The sequence below is a fragment of the Aedes albopictus genome, chromosome 3, assembly GCF_035046485.1.
Source record: "Aedes albopictus strain Foshan chromosome 3, AalbF5, whole genome shotgun sequence".
NCBI classification, from domain to species: domain Eukaryota; kingdom Metazoa; phylum Arthropoda; class Insecta; order Diptera; family Culicidae; genus Aedes; species Aedes albopictus.
Genome location: NC_085138.1, coordinates 352,460,519 through 352,474,946, shown reverse-complemented (window position 1 = coordinate 352,474,946; position 14,428 = coordinate 352,460,519). Strand labels below are relative to the sequence as shown.

The 14,428-nt window shown below is 38.8% G+C and overlaps 1 protein-coding gene across 1 annotated transcript in view; it reads right to left on the bottom strand.

Annotated features, from left to right (window-relative positions):
* LOC109408804 (cAMP-dependent protein kinase catalytic subunit PRKX) overlaps positions 1 to 14,428 on the bottom strand; it is a 310,362-nt gene that overhangs the window by 16,698 nt on the left and 279,236 nt on the right. The window contains exon 4 of the mRNA XM_062855277.1: positions 2,648 to 2,816. Coding sequence (XP_062711261.1) covers positions 2,648 to 2,816 — 169 coding nt within the window. The remainder of the gene's footprint in view (positions 1 to 2,647; positions 2,817 to 14,428) is intronic.

Below are 14,428 nucleotides of genomic sequence, written 5' to 3'. Positions count from 1 at the left end.
CGTTTTGCTGACACGCACCCTACTACACACATTGCTTGTAATTGTCGTTTGCATCATTCAGCAACGTGTACACTGGCACACGTCAAAGCGATCGAACACTAGCGCCTCTAGTGGAACGATCGCGCAAATCAAATGAAACTTGAATTGATCGTTAAATGCATGTGCCAAGCCGTTTTGAAGAGTGTTACGCCTGTTTGTCTGTGGTTCTAGGGAATTTCTCTCTAGATTCTAAGGGAATTCCAAGGGTGGTATCCCTTTCAGGATTATAAGTAATTTCTGGATGATCTGGGTTGATCCCACTCAGAATTCTGAGAAAATTTTTCTTAGCATTCTCGGGAACTTCTGTCAGAATTCTTGGAGAATCATGCTCAGCATTCTCAGACTTGTGGCAAAATCCCTCTCTGAGTTCTGTGGGAATATTTCCTAGGATTCTGAGGAAATCCCACACAGGATTTTAGTAGTATACTTCTCAGGATTCTGCGTAAGATCCTTTTAAGATTCTGGGGGAATATCACTAAGTACTCTTCCCAAGATTCTCTCAAAATTCGGCTTTCTGGGATAATGCCACCAGCATTCTAGGTGAATTTCTCTCAAGATTCTGGGGAATTTGTCTCATGATCCTGGAGAAATCTTTGAGATTCTGGGTCTATATTTTTTAAGAATCTAGGGCACTTTCTTTCAGGTATATCAATTATTGCAGAATCTCCCACGAAACTCTGGGCAGAGTTCTCTAGAGAAATTGTGATTTTGAAGAATCCCTCGCATAGATTTTGTGACTCCTCTTAGGGTTCGGAAGAAATTCTTCTCAGCATTTTACGAGAATTCCTGTAGAATTCTGTTTTCTGTATTTTGGAGCAGTTGCTCCCAGAATTCCCTTTCAGGATTCAGGGAGAATCCCTCTTAGTAACCAGGGAAAATCCCTGACTTGATTATAGGAAGATTCTGTTGAGATATTGGTGTAATAATTTAAAGTATTCTAGAGGAATCACTTTCAGAGTTCTGAGTTTAGAGGAGTTTTTTAAAAGATTCTGGGCAATGTCTTTTAGGAATCTGCGGTTTTTTTTTTGTTTTATGTTGGAATACCTTACAGAATTCCAGAGAATCCTTTGCAGGATGATGGAAAAGTTCATTCTAGAAGTTTTCGTAGTTCCTTCCAGGGAGAATCCTCATCAGATTTTCGGAAAAATCCCTTTTAGGTTTCTAGATATATTTCTTTCAAGAATGTGGAAAAACCCCTCTTATGATCCCTCTCAGGATTCTAGAGGAATCCCTCGTAGAATTCTAGAGAATACCTTCCGGGATTATGGCAGACTTATTCGCAGCATTCTAAAGAATTCCACCCAGAATTTTAGGGGAATTATGGGAGAATACTTAAAAGGATTCTGGAGGAATTCTTTTCAAGTTTATGGGGGAATCCTATCTTCCAGAGTTCTGTGAGAGTATATCTCAGGTTTCTTTGGCAAACTCGTCCAGTATTTTGAGGGAACCTTTGTCTGAATTCTGGAATCCTTCATAGGGTTCTAAGCAACGCTTTTTAGGATTCTGGGTCATTTCTTTAAAGTTTCTTGGGGAATTCATCTTAGAATTCCGAAAATCTTTCTTGTTTTGTGGGGATCTCTCACAATTCTAGATGAATTTATCTCAAGAATATGAAAAAAAAGGTCTTGGAATTTCTCTCATGATCTTGGAAAGAATCATCTAAGGGTTCTAGGAGAATCCTTTTTACGAATCTGGAACATTTTGAGAGAATCCCAAGGAAAAGCTTCTTTTAGGATTCTGAGACTATCTATCACAGGATTCTGGGAAAATTCCTCTCGGGACTCTGAGACAATCCGTCTCATAGATATGGAGTAATCTCTCTCAGGATTCTTGGAAAATCCTTAATAGGATTCAGAGTGAATTCTTCCCAAGATACCGGACATTTATTTTCGAATCAGAGTCACTTGCGTGCGTAGCCTTTTCTTTCTTCTCGCTCGTTCATTTTGTTGAACGCAAGAAAGAGCGAGATAAAAGAAGGGGCAAAGTGCCCCCTCTATTATCTGTTTCTTTCGCGTGTTTGTTTACGAGAGTGAGTGAGAAAAAAGAAAAAGCTGCGCACGCTAGAGATCAGAGTCGCGAAGTGTTCCAATATTTTGATATTTTTTTTTATCTTTATTAACGAGATTTTTAGCCCTAGGCTAGTTCATCTCGGGACCCACGTTTTACTTCCCTTCCGAAGGAAGAACCCACATTTTGTGAGTTTGTCGGGAGTGGGATTCGATCCCAGGTCCTCGGCGTGATAGTCAAGTGTTCTAACCATCACACCAGGTCCGCTCCACATTTTGATATTGAATTTATTTAGACAATAATGCAATATTTTATAGTTTTGTAATATTTTATAATATCGAATCGATGTAAAAACATCGATTCAAAGCATTCAACTAAATCGGTGAATCGATTCTGCTGATCCGATTCGAATCGATTCACAAAAATCGATGTCTCAGCCAGATTTGCCCAATCCTAGTATGTATGTACCTCAGGATTTATCGAGTTTCTAGTAAATTACTGGAGAAGGGTTTAGGAATTGCAATGTATTTTCGGAAACCATCCATTTCATAATTCTTCAAAGATTTCAAATGCGTATCAGATTCTACAAGACGATACTTACATGTTCACGACAAACGGATGGTCGATTTCACGCAGGATGTTCTTCTCATTTTTGACGTGCTCGATTTGCTTCAACCGTATCACATCGGCCATCGCCAGGATCTTCATTGCCCAGTATTTGTCCGTCACTTTGTCCCGACAGAGACATACCCTTCCGAACGTGCCGGTACCTGTAATTATAAATGGAAGAAAAACGAAACTTTTATCAATCCGTTGCCTTCGAAATGAATAGCCTGATAAATCATATCTCATGATTCAAAGCACGAAGGTAGAAATTAATTGGTTTGGTTTCATCGATAACCGTGGGTTGGTCTTGTTGCTCTGGGGCAATCAATTTGTTGTATTGACTAAGAGGACGAAATTGATGAAGGATCATGTTACAAATCCGGATACAGTAGACGTTCGGTCGGTGCAAATGGTTTAACTGCAATGACTTATAACTGCAAGTCCGGTAAGTGCAACAAATTTGCAGTTATCGCACCGCCAAATGTCAAAATGGTGCGCCATGTTAGCCCAAATGAACAATCGGATGAAGTTCATGTTCATTTTATGTCAGTTGATGGTTTGTTGACACTGTCAGGCGTTGCAGTTATCGGATTTTCGTTCGCTAAGTGAAACGTAAACATGTTGCAGTTATCGAACGTCTACTGTACTTGTTATCCATTAGCCCTCTAATACCCAATCCCGCCTTTAGACGGGGTATAGTTTGAGCATTTTTGTAATTTTTGTTTCGTGGAAAATCATTTTTTTTATATTTTTAGCTGATATTTAGGACTGTTCTGTATATCTCAAAATGGTTTTTGGTGTATTTTAAAGCGTATTTACATTTTTAAAAAATCATTGAAAAATTGATGTTTTAGTCACCTTTTAGAAGTCATTGTTTATTTTGTATAGAATCGCTACAATTAACATATTTTAAATTTTTCCCAAATCATCATATCCTTGTTTAATAGTTTAAGCGAATCGAATACACTCTAAAATTATTTTCTTTAAAATTACACGGAAAATAATATTTTCTATGAAAAAATTTTAAAATAATAATATATCAACAATAATCATAAAATCTCAAAATGTTTTCATCTCAAAAATTCCGTTCCCCAAATTGGCTTCCAGGAAAAATATAAAAGTGTGGGGATGTTCAAAAATAAAAATTAGAAAAATCAAAAACTGAAATTCACGAAATTGAGAATTAAAAAGAATCATCTTCCAAAACATGTTTAAATCGATTTTAGATGACGAAAAATGATATTTAGATCAAAATCAAAAATTTGGGTATTAGAGGGTTAAGGAAAAGTCAACAGTTATTGCTATCATCCTCTTGATAGACTTTTCCAAGAAGGATATTCTTATCGACTGATGATTGGTAGCACGTGTCCCATTGACGAGACCGAGCAAGGAAAAGTACCCACCGATTTAAATTCATTCTGCTGCAGGTAAGTACATAAGAAAACACGAGCAAATAAAAAAAACCTAAGTACCATCATCCTTGGTGGATTACCATTCAATTTCGCTGGAAGAGCAAACCCACTGGAAACGAAACAGATTATGTCACCCTGTTTCGACCGGTGCGGCCGGCGGGGAGGTTCAAGTCCGGGAGATTGCACCGTCATCATTATTGTCGTTCTAATCTTCCCTGTTACAAAGGCAGACACCCATTTACCTATTTATTACGTCGTATAGTTCCATCCAATGTCAAACACCATCGTGAACGGGCGGCGGCAGAACATCCGCGTAATCCCGGGATTGTCATTGCGTTGATGTTTCTGTAGCGAACTACCTTTACCTTTTATCCTTATGGGACCCAATAAGGAATTATTTAGGTATATGGAAAAGGGTGGGCCTTGAGAGAGGCGCTTTATTTCGAGGCAGTAGTCCTTTCAAGATGTAGGTATCCTTTCGTTGTCGTCGTCATCGACGACGACGTCGACGAGTCGAGAGACATTTGATCCCACTCGAGACAGGCTCAAAGAGACTTTCAACAACGGTTCTTTGGTTGGGTGTGGTACATAAACAGCCAGTTTCTTATACGCGTTCTTGCGGATTTGTGAATGGTTTACCTAACCTTTGTCCGCAGATCTGTGGTGGATGATAAGGGGTTTCCTAGAAAGTTAATAATACCATAGAAAAATTGGATTGAAATAGAATTTCGCTGCAAGGAACATTTTTGGCCAACTCAGGCACCTTCTCTCGTGTCCCGTAACGTGGGTAGATCACCTTATAATGGTGCATTACGGCGTAAGATCTACCATAACAAATTTTGATCTTGTATTTTCTTAGCTTTGTTAATTTAAATGCAGAAAAAATCCAAGATCACAATTTGCTCTACTTTTTTTTTCTTTTACATGTTATGTTTTTCATTGTTAATAAACCATCTCTTTCAGGAGGATTCAGGTAATTTGTAACTATGTTACTGTTGTGAGCCTATCACCATTTAAAAATCTATAATTTTACTTTTTATTTCAGATTTGGAATCGAACACCCAACAAGGAATTAGGAAAGGAACCAGGCATCAACCAAAAATATTGCGTGCACCTGAACGTTGACCAAACGTTTCCAAACTTTACCCTTTCACTAACATCCAAATTCCCGTGACGCCTAGGCCTGAAAGAATGTAGAGGTCTCTATGTACTTTCATAGGTGTCCAACTAATCTTCCTTCCCCATCCCTCAGCTGTCGCAAGGACGTAGCCAGGACAGCACTCGACCGTTGGAGAATTGCGTCAATCTTGTCTAAGAGTCAGAGATTAGTCCCAAATCTTTGTGCTTTGATAACGGACAGGAAAGATGCAGCCCTCATAACAGCGATCCAGGGCTGTACCACCTACGAATTTGTGCGACTTGCTAAATGCTCATGCTAATGCTAATGCTAACTCAGGCACCTTCTCTCGTAGACTTTTGAAATTTTTGAGCTTTATATGGAACGTTATATATAATCATACGTTTCAGTATCCAATTCCTTTCAAAAAGGTTGCTGCACAATAGCATCATTAGAAGCTAGATGAGAGGGTACCAGAACGGATCTGGCGATGCCAACAGTTTATGGAAGTTTATCTATGAAACAGAGGTAACTGCATCGCAAGAGGTGATAGAGACCACTTAGCCACGCAAACGTAAGGATTAGTTCGATGAGGAGTGCCAAATAATGGCAAACGAGAAGAATGCTAGTAGTGGCCTGTATCCGGCTCAACAGAGTTCTGAGTGACAAGAACAGAAGAGAAACGAATCCATCGCAGCACCAAACTGAAGCACGGAAAGGATGTGATTGCTAAATCACACGAAAGCATGGGTCGGAACGATATGCGGATATTTCATACATAGGAGAATGGTGCGCTACATACGATTGCGCCAGTTCGCACCATGGGCAATGATCAACCAAAAAGGTTATTTGCTGATAGACACATCAAAGGTGGCAGCCAAGTGGAAAGTGCACTTCGAAGAATTATTCAATGGTTGGAACAGGATTAACATAACCGTAGTTTAGTTACCTGACTTGCGACAATGACACGTTGACAACATTACTGGATCTTCGTCACCCGGTTCCCCCTGGTTGAAATTCTCCAAGAAGTTTTTTCTGGAATCGCTCCTGGAGTTTTTTTAGGAGAGAGATGAGATTGCTCCAGAAATTTATTTTTAGGGACCTTGGATATCTCAAGCAGTTTTCCTTCTGTATTATAATTGGACTCCTGGAGTTGACTGCTTTGAAAAATTCTGAGAATTTTCTTTCGAGGAACTTCAAGAAGATACTCCTGGGATTTTTCCTAGAGATCGTTCAGACTCTCTGTAATCTCTCTCAAAATTTTCTCTGCGATTCCCCCAGAAGATACTTTTAAGATGGATAGACGGATTTATTTCTAGGGTTTCTCCAAGATATGTTTCTGATTTTTCTCCTGGACTTCCTTCTGTTTTTTTTTTGCCGAAATATGTGGGCTTCGTGGCCGTGCGGTTAGCGGCGTCAGTCGTCTAGGCGTTTCGTAAGCCTCGGAGTGCGGGTTCGATTCCCGCTCCAGTCGGGGAAAACTTTTCGTCAAACGGAAAATTCTCCATTGGGCACTGGGTGTTATGTGTGTTGTCCGTTGTCTCGTGTTGGTAATGTTCAGTCTGTGCAGAAATAAATTTTGAGAGTCATGTAGAAGTCGGAAATACTTGAGAGTTTTTTTTCTGGGATTTTCACTAGGCTTATGATATTCTTCCTAGAATTCATTCTCATGTTTCCCATCTGGGAATTTTTCAGATTTTTTTCTAGGATTCCTCCAGAAATTTCTTGTGAGATTCCTCCAGATGATCTTGAAATTTCTTAAGGAATTTGTTTTTTGGCACTAGATTTCTTTTTCGGATTTCTCCTAGAATTCTTCCTGCTGTATTTTTCAGGATTTCTTTGCGGAATTCACACATACTTTTCTTCTGGAATTCCTCCAGATTAGACTGTCCCAAAAAAATCGATGTTCGAAAAGTCAGGGTGCTCCACCCTTAACCCTCGAGCGATCGCGCTGTTGTGTTTTGTGCAACACGTTAAAAAAATCTCCCTTTTTTTACTCAGCATTAGCGTGGTGCTGACGCAGGTAGTCAACCGCACGAGTTACGAAAGGTAAAATGAAAGATATGCATATTTGAAGCATTTTTGTAGAACATTTCGATTTTCTAAAAAAAATCGTTTAGAGGTTCCGCCTGGGCAATTTTTAAAAAATCACCCTTTTTCATGAAAATTGTCAAAAAAACATTTTTCGTAATATTTTTTCAATTTCTGATTTTTTTAAATATTTTTGTATTTTTGGGCCTTTTTTTATATTTTGCACACACAAAAATTTGTAGTTTCACGTTAAAATTTGAGATCTTGAAGCATTGAGGAATCAATGTTTAAACCTCAGAAAACTAAGTATTTCCACAAAAGCTAAATATTGTCTTCAATTTTTAAATTTATTTAGAATCAATTTTGACTAAATTAGGTTTTTTATATTGATTTCATCACCATTACGTAATCTCTGAATGGAAAGATTATTCCAGCTTAATAAAAAAGGGCGCAGTAGTCGGGGATTCCATGAAATAATCTTGAACTTAATAAATACGTTTCTACCAGTAATCACGACACCCGTCAATGTTGTAGTTATTCACATAAAAGCTTTTCATGAATCTACTGCCAACCATCCCAGAATAAAAAACAATCCATGTTTGAACCATCTAACAAGTAAAGCTTTTATTTTAAGCCTAATCGTTTTTTTTTAAATACATACATTAGAGTAGCACAAAGACCAACATACAAAGTTTTTCAAATATTTGAAATATTGTTCATTCACTAAAAGCATAATATCTCAGCTTCATTTTTTTTCGTATGCCCTCAGCAGATATTTTAAATCTTTTTTTAGAGAAATGACGAATATGAATAGTACTATCAGATAAAATTTCCATGGTTGAAAATAAAAAATGGTACATGTAATTTTTAAGCAAATTCTGAAGAAAAATGCTTTAAAAATAGACCTTTTATCAGCACAAAAAAAGGTTCTGCCATCAATATAAACACAATATTTCAAAAACTTATATCCTTAAAGAATGCCTATAGGTCCATAAAGTTTACAAAAATATTTAAAAAAAATCAGAAGTTGAAAAAACGTTACGAAAAAAATATTTTTTCTGAGAATTTTCATGAAAAAGGGTCATTTTTCAAAAATCGCCCTGGCGGAACCTCTAAACGATTTTTTAGAAAATCGAAATGTTCTACAAAAATGCTTCAAATATGCATATCTTTCATTTAAGAGTTGAGCACCTTGACTTTTCGAACATCGATTTTTTTGGGACAGTCTACTCCAGATGGTCTTTTTATGGATTAGATGTACATCTAACGATCACATCCGAAGGAGGTTTGGATTGTGAAAAGAAGCTAAACCATGTCCCACTGTGGAATCGCGTTCAGTACTACGCCTGCTGGCAACGGAGGTAGTCAAGTGACTTCGTAGCTTGTAGTAATAGAAGCGCCCGTGTAGCGTATTGGGAGCCGTGGGTTCGATTCCCATCGGAATACAGGGTTTTCTTTCCATAATTCAAATCTCAATTTTGTTCATCGAGCACATGTTCTGTTGTACACATGGATGACAAAACATTTTCTACAGTGCATCCTGGGCTACTTGGCAAATTTAGAGGCTAGAAGTCAGCTTTCTACGAAAAATAATAAAAAAAATCTGGAAAATTGAAATTATATGACATTTAACATAGACCCGCGGACCTGGCGGACAAAGGTTAGATGATTTAAAGGTGGAGACGAACACTTCAATCGCGAGGAGAATGTATGCACTAGGAATCAATGCAGCGGAGGCCATGATTACATCAGTACAGCAGAGGACGAGAACTTACCAACTCCAACGCTAAGGACAGAGTGCTATTCCAGGTCATCTTCTGCCGTCTATTACATGAAGTAAGTGGGTTCATGGGAAGTTATTAAGCAGGCTTCCTCGACAGTCAGTCGACAATGGACCCCATACGGCAAATCCTCTAGAAATGCCGTGCTTGGGGAATCGACTGAAGGGCAGAGGTTAAGAAGAGGTTCCCAAACTTTTGCTATCGCGGCGCCTTTTGAAATTTTCGAAGATGTCGCGCCGCATCAACATCTCTTTACATTGAATTTTCATTACTTCAGAACAACTTTTAGTGCTAAAGATTTTATAAAATATTTGTTAGATTTCAAATGTCATATTTATTTATCGCATAAGGTAAACAAACATGACAAAAACTTCTACAACTAAAGCAAGCTTTGATGATTCTTCAAACTTTTAAAGATGGTTGGTTAGTTAAGAATGTAGTGTGGAAAAATACTGCAAACTTAGATACAAATATAGAATGTTCAGGACTAGGCTGATGATGGATCATTCATTACCATGTCTTGAGAAAAAAACTAGGGGTGGGTAATGTCTGAGACATAACCGCAATGTTGACGTAGGACAAAGGCTGGAATGAGGTTCCGACTTTTTTATATTAAAATGGGCCCTTTAATTTGAAGTCTTAAATCAGCTGATTTTTCGTGTCATTGCTGTCCGACCTTCGTAAATAAATGCATAACGGATTTATCACATAACGTCGGTTTCCTGCAATAGGGGCACAACTCAAAATATGTCATTTTTGAGATTTTGATGGCAAATTCTATTCTATTCTATTCTATTCTATTCTAGCACTTGCACAGCCAGTATTGAAAAGCATCCTGGAAATACCAAAATTTCTTCCGGTATTTTCTTGTCAGCATTAATATTTGTAGCATATCAGCGATATGACACACATATTAAAATGGCCAGGCCCACTGTGCAGGCTAATTGGTTTTGAGGAAATTCAAAAAAATACGGCAATCAGATTATCCACGTATGAATAGTATGATTAACGTAATGTTTCGAATTTGATAAAGGAAGAAACGGGGACAACCGTACCAACCGTTTCATTTTAAGGGAATGGATTGTGTACACAGAATCGTTGGAAGTGGCGTCGCTAAGAAGGTTAATGCACACTCCTTTCTGGCTGGTGGTTCTTCTCCTGGGATGGGATACAGGTATTTTGGCCATATATCCTGGCTATAAAGCCTAGGCTAGAGCGCCTTTGCTCGCTCTCTGAAACGAGATTGAAAAGAAAAACCTACACACGCACTATACGAAAATTTGAACATTTTTAACGGTATGACCTCTACATAGGATAGCTGCAGTGTCGTTAGATTCGATCAACGATAACAAAATGATTTAAATTGGAAACAATGCAAAACAATTTGAGTTGTATGAAATTGGATTGAATGCTTGATGTTGTAACTATTTAATTTAGTTATCAAACATATTCTGTCACTGTTAAGCTGTATATTGACTAAAAGACAACATGACGTACCGTAGAATCAACAGTTCAAGGTTTCAGTAATACGATATTCAAGACTAAAGCTGAATATATAATGTTTCAATTGGAACACACTCACCGGATTTATCAGCTACCGAAACCTCGAACCGCTTCAAACAAGCTGTCATGTATAATGTTTGAATCGCGATCAGTTCTTCCACCTCATCCATTTGAATGTCCTGATTCCTTCGGTCCTGGTCTTTGAGATTTTGATGGCAAATGATGAAAAACTATGTAAAATTTCTTCTCACAAAGACCCGTTCCAAAATTCGAAGAGAAACGCGAGATTTGGGCATTTTCACCAATTTTCCGCAGTAAGGGCACAACTCAAAATCAGTCAATTTTTTCAATAGTCGTTGAAAAATAGTTGTCAAAAATTCATGAAACAAATAGTCCTTCAGCCCCTTTCAATGATACAACAATCAAAATTTGTTTACATTTGTCAAATGATGAGAGAAATAAGTGAATTTGCAGGAGGTGCTTCATGATTGCCAATTTTTAAACGCTTATTCTGAAAATTCACATTTTTTGAGTTGTACCCCTATTGCAGGAAACCGACGATAAAAGGCCTACACAATGTATGCTGGCAAAATTCAAATCGGCGGAGTGATGTGTTGTTTAAAGTTGTTACCTATGTGATCCATTTCACTGAACGCATTCATAAGATGTTAATTAGTTAAACCTCGCGCGGTTGGCCATCACTTGAGGGTTGAGTATATTTTATTTTGAAGATAAATGTTCAACCGTTGTTTGAAAGAATTTTCGTCGAAAGGAAAGAATGATTATAATATTGAAAGGCGTTAACGTTGAACTTTTCGTCATTGAAATCATCGTCATCATCAAACATTTGAAAGCAGTTTTTTCGTTCAAAACAAAAGTTCTTGCTATGAAAATATATTCACTGTACTCCACATGAGGAATATAATACAGTGAATATATTTTCATGATCCTTGTCTTGATTTGCAGCGAGAAAACTGCTTTTTATTTTCCGAAAAATGATGACGAATGCTTGAGCCTTAAGCCATAGCTTCCCAAACATCATATTGCGGTCGCAACAATCATTAAAATAACTAAAATTGCCGCTATGAAATGAACAGATGGAGCCACCGTAGCCATGTGTATTTGACACAACTCAATTGCTGTTAACGAAATTTTAGATAATTTTGATTGCAGTTTCATGAAATATTCTAGATTCAACAATACGTTGTATAGTTACGCGAACAACAATTAGAGGCCGGCTATACTGTTGCTAAGTTTTCAGTCTGTCGCTTTTAATTATCCGATTCATAACTCTGGAGGAATAATTTTCACTGGTCCTGAAAAGGACCTTTTAAATAACAGGAGATTTCGGCAAGACAATTGAAAATTATCCGCACTGAATGCTGGCAGCCATCGAAAACTGCCATCGCTTACTGCCGTGGATGAGATTCCTGGTTCTATCAGCTAAATAGCCGAGAGTCATCGCAGGATTGGTGCGCAGCTGCGGAGGTGACATCAATTCCCTTTGACTGATTCAACGAAAATGACGGAAGAAAACAGAGGTCACTGCTTTTATTCCCCTTGATTAGTAGATTATGCTCCTCCCATTTGGCTGGCTTTCCAGTTTATTTCGTTTGCATGACCCGCCCCGAATGCTCCAGACGCATCAAGCAACTAACCAACCGAGAAATGAGCAAACCACCAGCGGGTAACCAAACGATCAACTTTTAAGCGCAAACCGACATTCGGTTCTTCAGATTTGTGCTCTAGAAAATTCTAGGTGTGGCTTCGTCATATATTCACCTTCGAACATTTTCGAAAAATGTTTAAACTTAATTTTAATTAAACAATGTTTCACGCAAAATAGTTCGGATAGAATAATGCGTTGTTAAATTCCGGGTGGAGCCATTAGGTCATTAGTGACCGGCTTCATCATTATTGCTGGGCCACCAAGTATTCAATCTTTCACTTCTCAATTGCACCACACTTTTCTCGTTCGATGGAATGAAATTAGCTGATTCACAAACTCTTAAGGAATAATTAACGGTGGTCCTGAACAAGACCGTTTGATTAATTGACGATTTTAGGAACGAAATGACATGAATTCACCATGTCACGCAATGCGTGTTGGTTTTCTCCGTGCTGAATGATAAACGCCACCGAAAACTGGACCGCCGTGGATTACAATAATGACCAGTTTCACTATTGCTGGCAACGATGCTCTGTCTTTTGCTTTTGACGTTGAATAACGTCCTTCGGCAACATATAGGGGTGTAACTTCAGAAAAACCAAAAATCGGCCGCGTCACGAAAAGTGGTCAGCTTTTGAACGCTAATAACTTAGTCATTTATGAACGAATTTTAAAAATTTTAGCACCGATCAGACGCAAATATTTCCAGCAATTATGTCAATTAATAACAACTATTGATTTTCAACAGCGAACTATTGAAAATTTAGGAAAAGTGAACCCATGTTTTATTCAGCCAATCACGTTCGAGCGCAGCTTTGGACTTTTCCGTCGAGCGCCTGGCAGTATAAAAGCTATTTCTTCTTCCCCTCTTCCTTCATTCTTCATCAACACCTCGAGGGGAACGCATCGGCAGAAGAGAGCTGTGCAGTTTGCTCCGGTTGCGTTTTCCTTTAGTGTTCTTTGGCAAGCCGAGCGCGGTGGTCGGTGGCTCTTCGCGTGCGGCAGCTCGTTCGTCAGAGACGGAGGAGCACAGCTCGCTTTGCATTTTCGCTCAGCATTGTCTTCTCACAGCACATTCTCACGCTGTCGACCGCGGTGGACGGTCGGACGCGGGACGGGACGCACCGACGACAACCGAGCAGCAGCGGCGGTGGTGGAATAATTTATCATTTCCCCAGTTCGGAAGCGGATGGGCGCCGTCGACACGGCAGTAACGCGGTTTGGTTTTGTGAAATCAAAATTCTCAGATCAAAATTAAACAGCCATTATTAGGGCTACAATTTTAAATTCCACGTAAGGGTTGACTCGAATTCCTGCAAACATTTTGAAACCTACTTCGAGAGCACCGCCAGCAACCTAGAAGTAGCCGTGGCGGTGGCTCATTCGCATTTTCCCAGTGCGGTAGCGGATGGGCATGGCAACAACTGGGAATATTTTAACCGCTTGATGTAGAATCTATTCTAAATTCAAGATACGGTAACAAAAGCCTAAACTTATGCGCGCATCATAAATCTGTTTGAAATTTCTACAACTTTGACAAATAGCAGGTTTACTGGAAATGAAAACTGTTAACCAGCGTTGCCAAATTTCAATAAGAATTTTAGAATTTCAAATATCTGTGATCTTTAGAAATTTTGGTCGAAAATACATGACTTTTGTACTATATACTGTCATTCTTTACTAAACATTATAATATTGGTTAATGCTAAGCCTACCTACTGATTCGGCAATGGCTAATAATAATCATTTTAGTATATTTTAATACTCCGCTATAATAAATTAATGCAGATAAATTTGTATGGCATTGCTGAATTTTACTCCCCTCACATCTAACCAATCACGTTCGAGAGGGGAAGCCAGGCGATTGTGCCGTATAAAAGCTAACTGCTTCTTCTCATCTTCTTTATTCTTTCGTGACCCCTCGAGGGGATCGCATCGAAGGAGAGCTAGCCAGTTTCTCCGTTTGCGTTTTCCATCAGTATGCTTTGGCAAGCCGAGCGCGGTGGTTGTCGGCTGTTACGCCCTCCTTTGTATCGTTGTACACGGCGCCAGTGGAGCAATCAGCCAGTTCAAACTGGTGCGCGGCAACAACGAGGGCTTTCTTTTGCAAAACCCCCATCAGAATCAACGCCACCGATGCCGTTCTGGATTTGGTTGGCATAGCTATCGATTTTCACCTCATGCAACAATTGAACGATTATTGTACAACAAATAAAATTAAACAGCCTTTCTAAGGGCTTCAAAAATGTTCCTCACAAGAGTG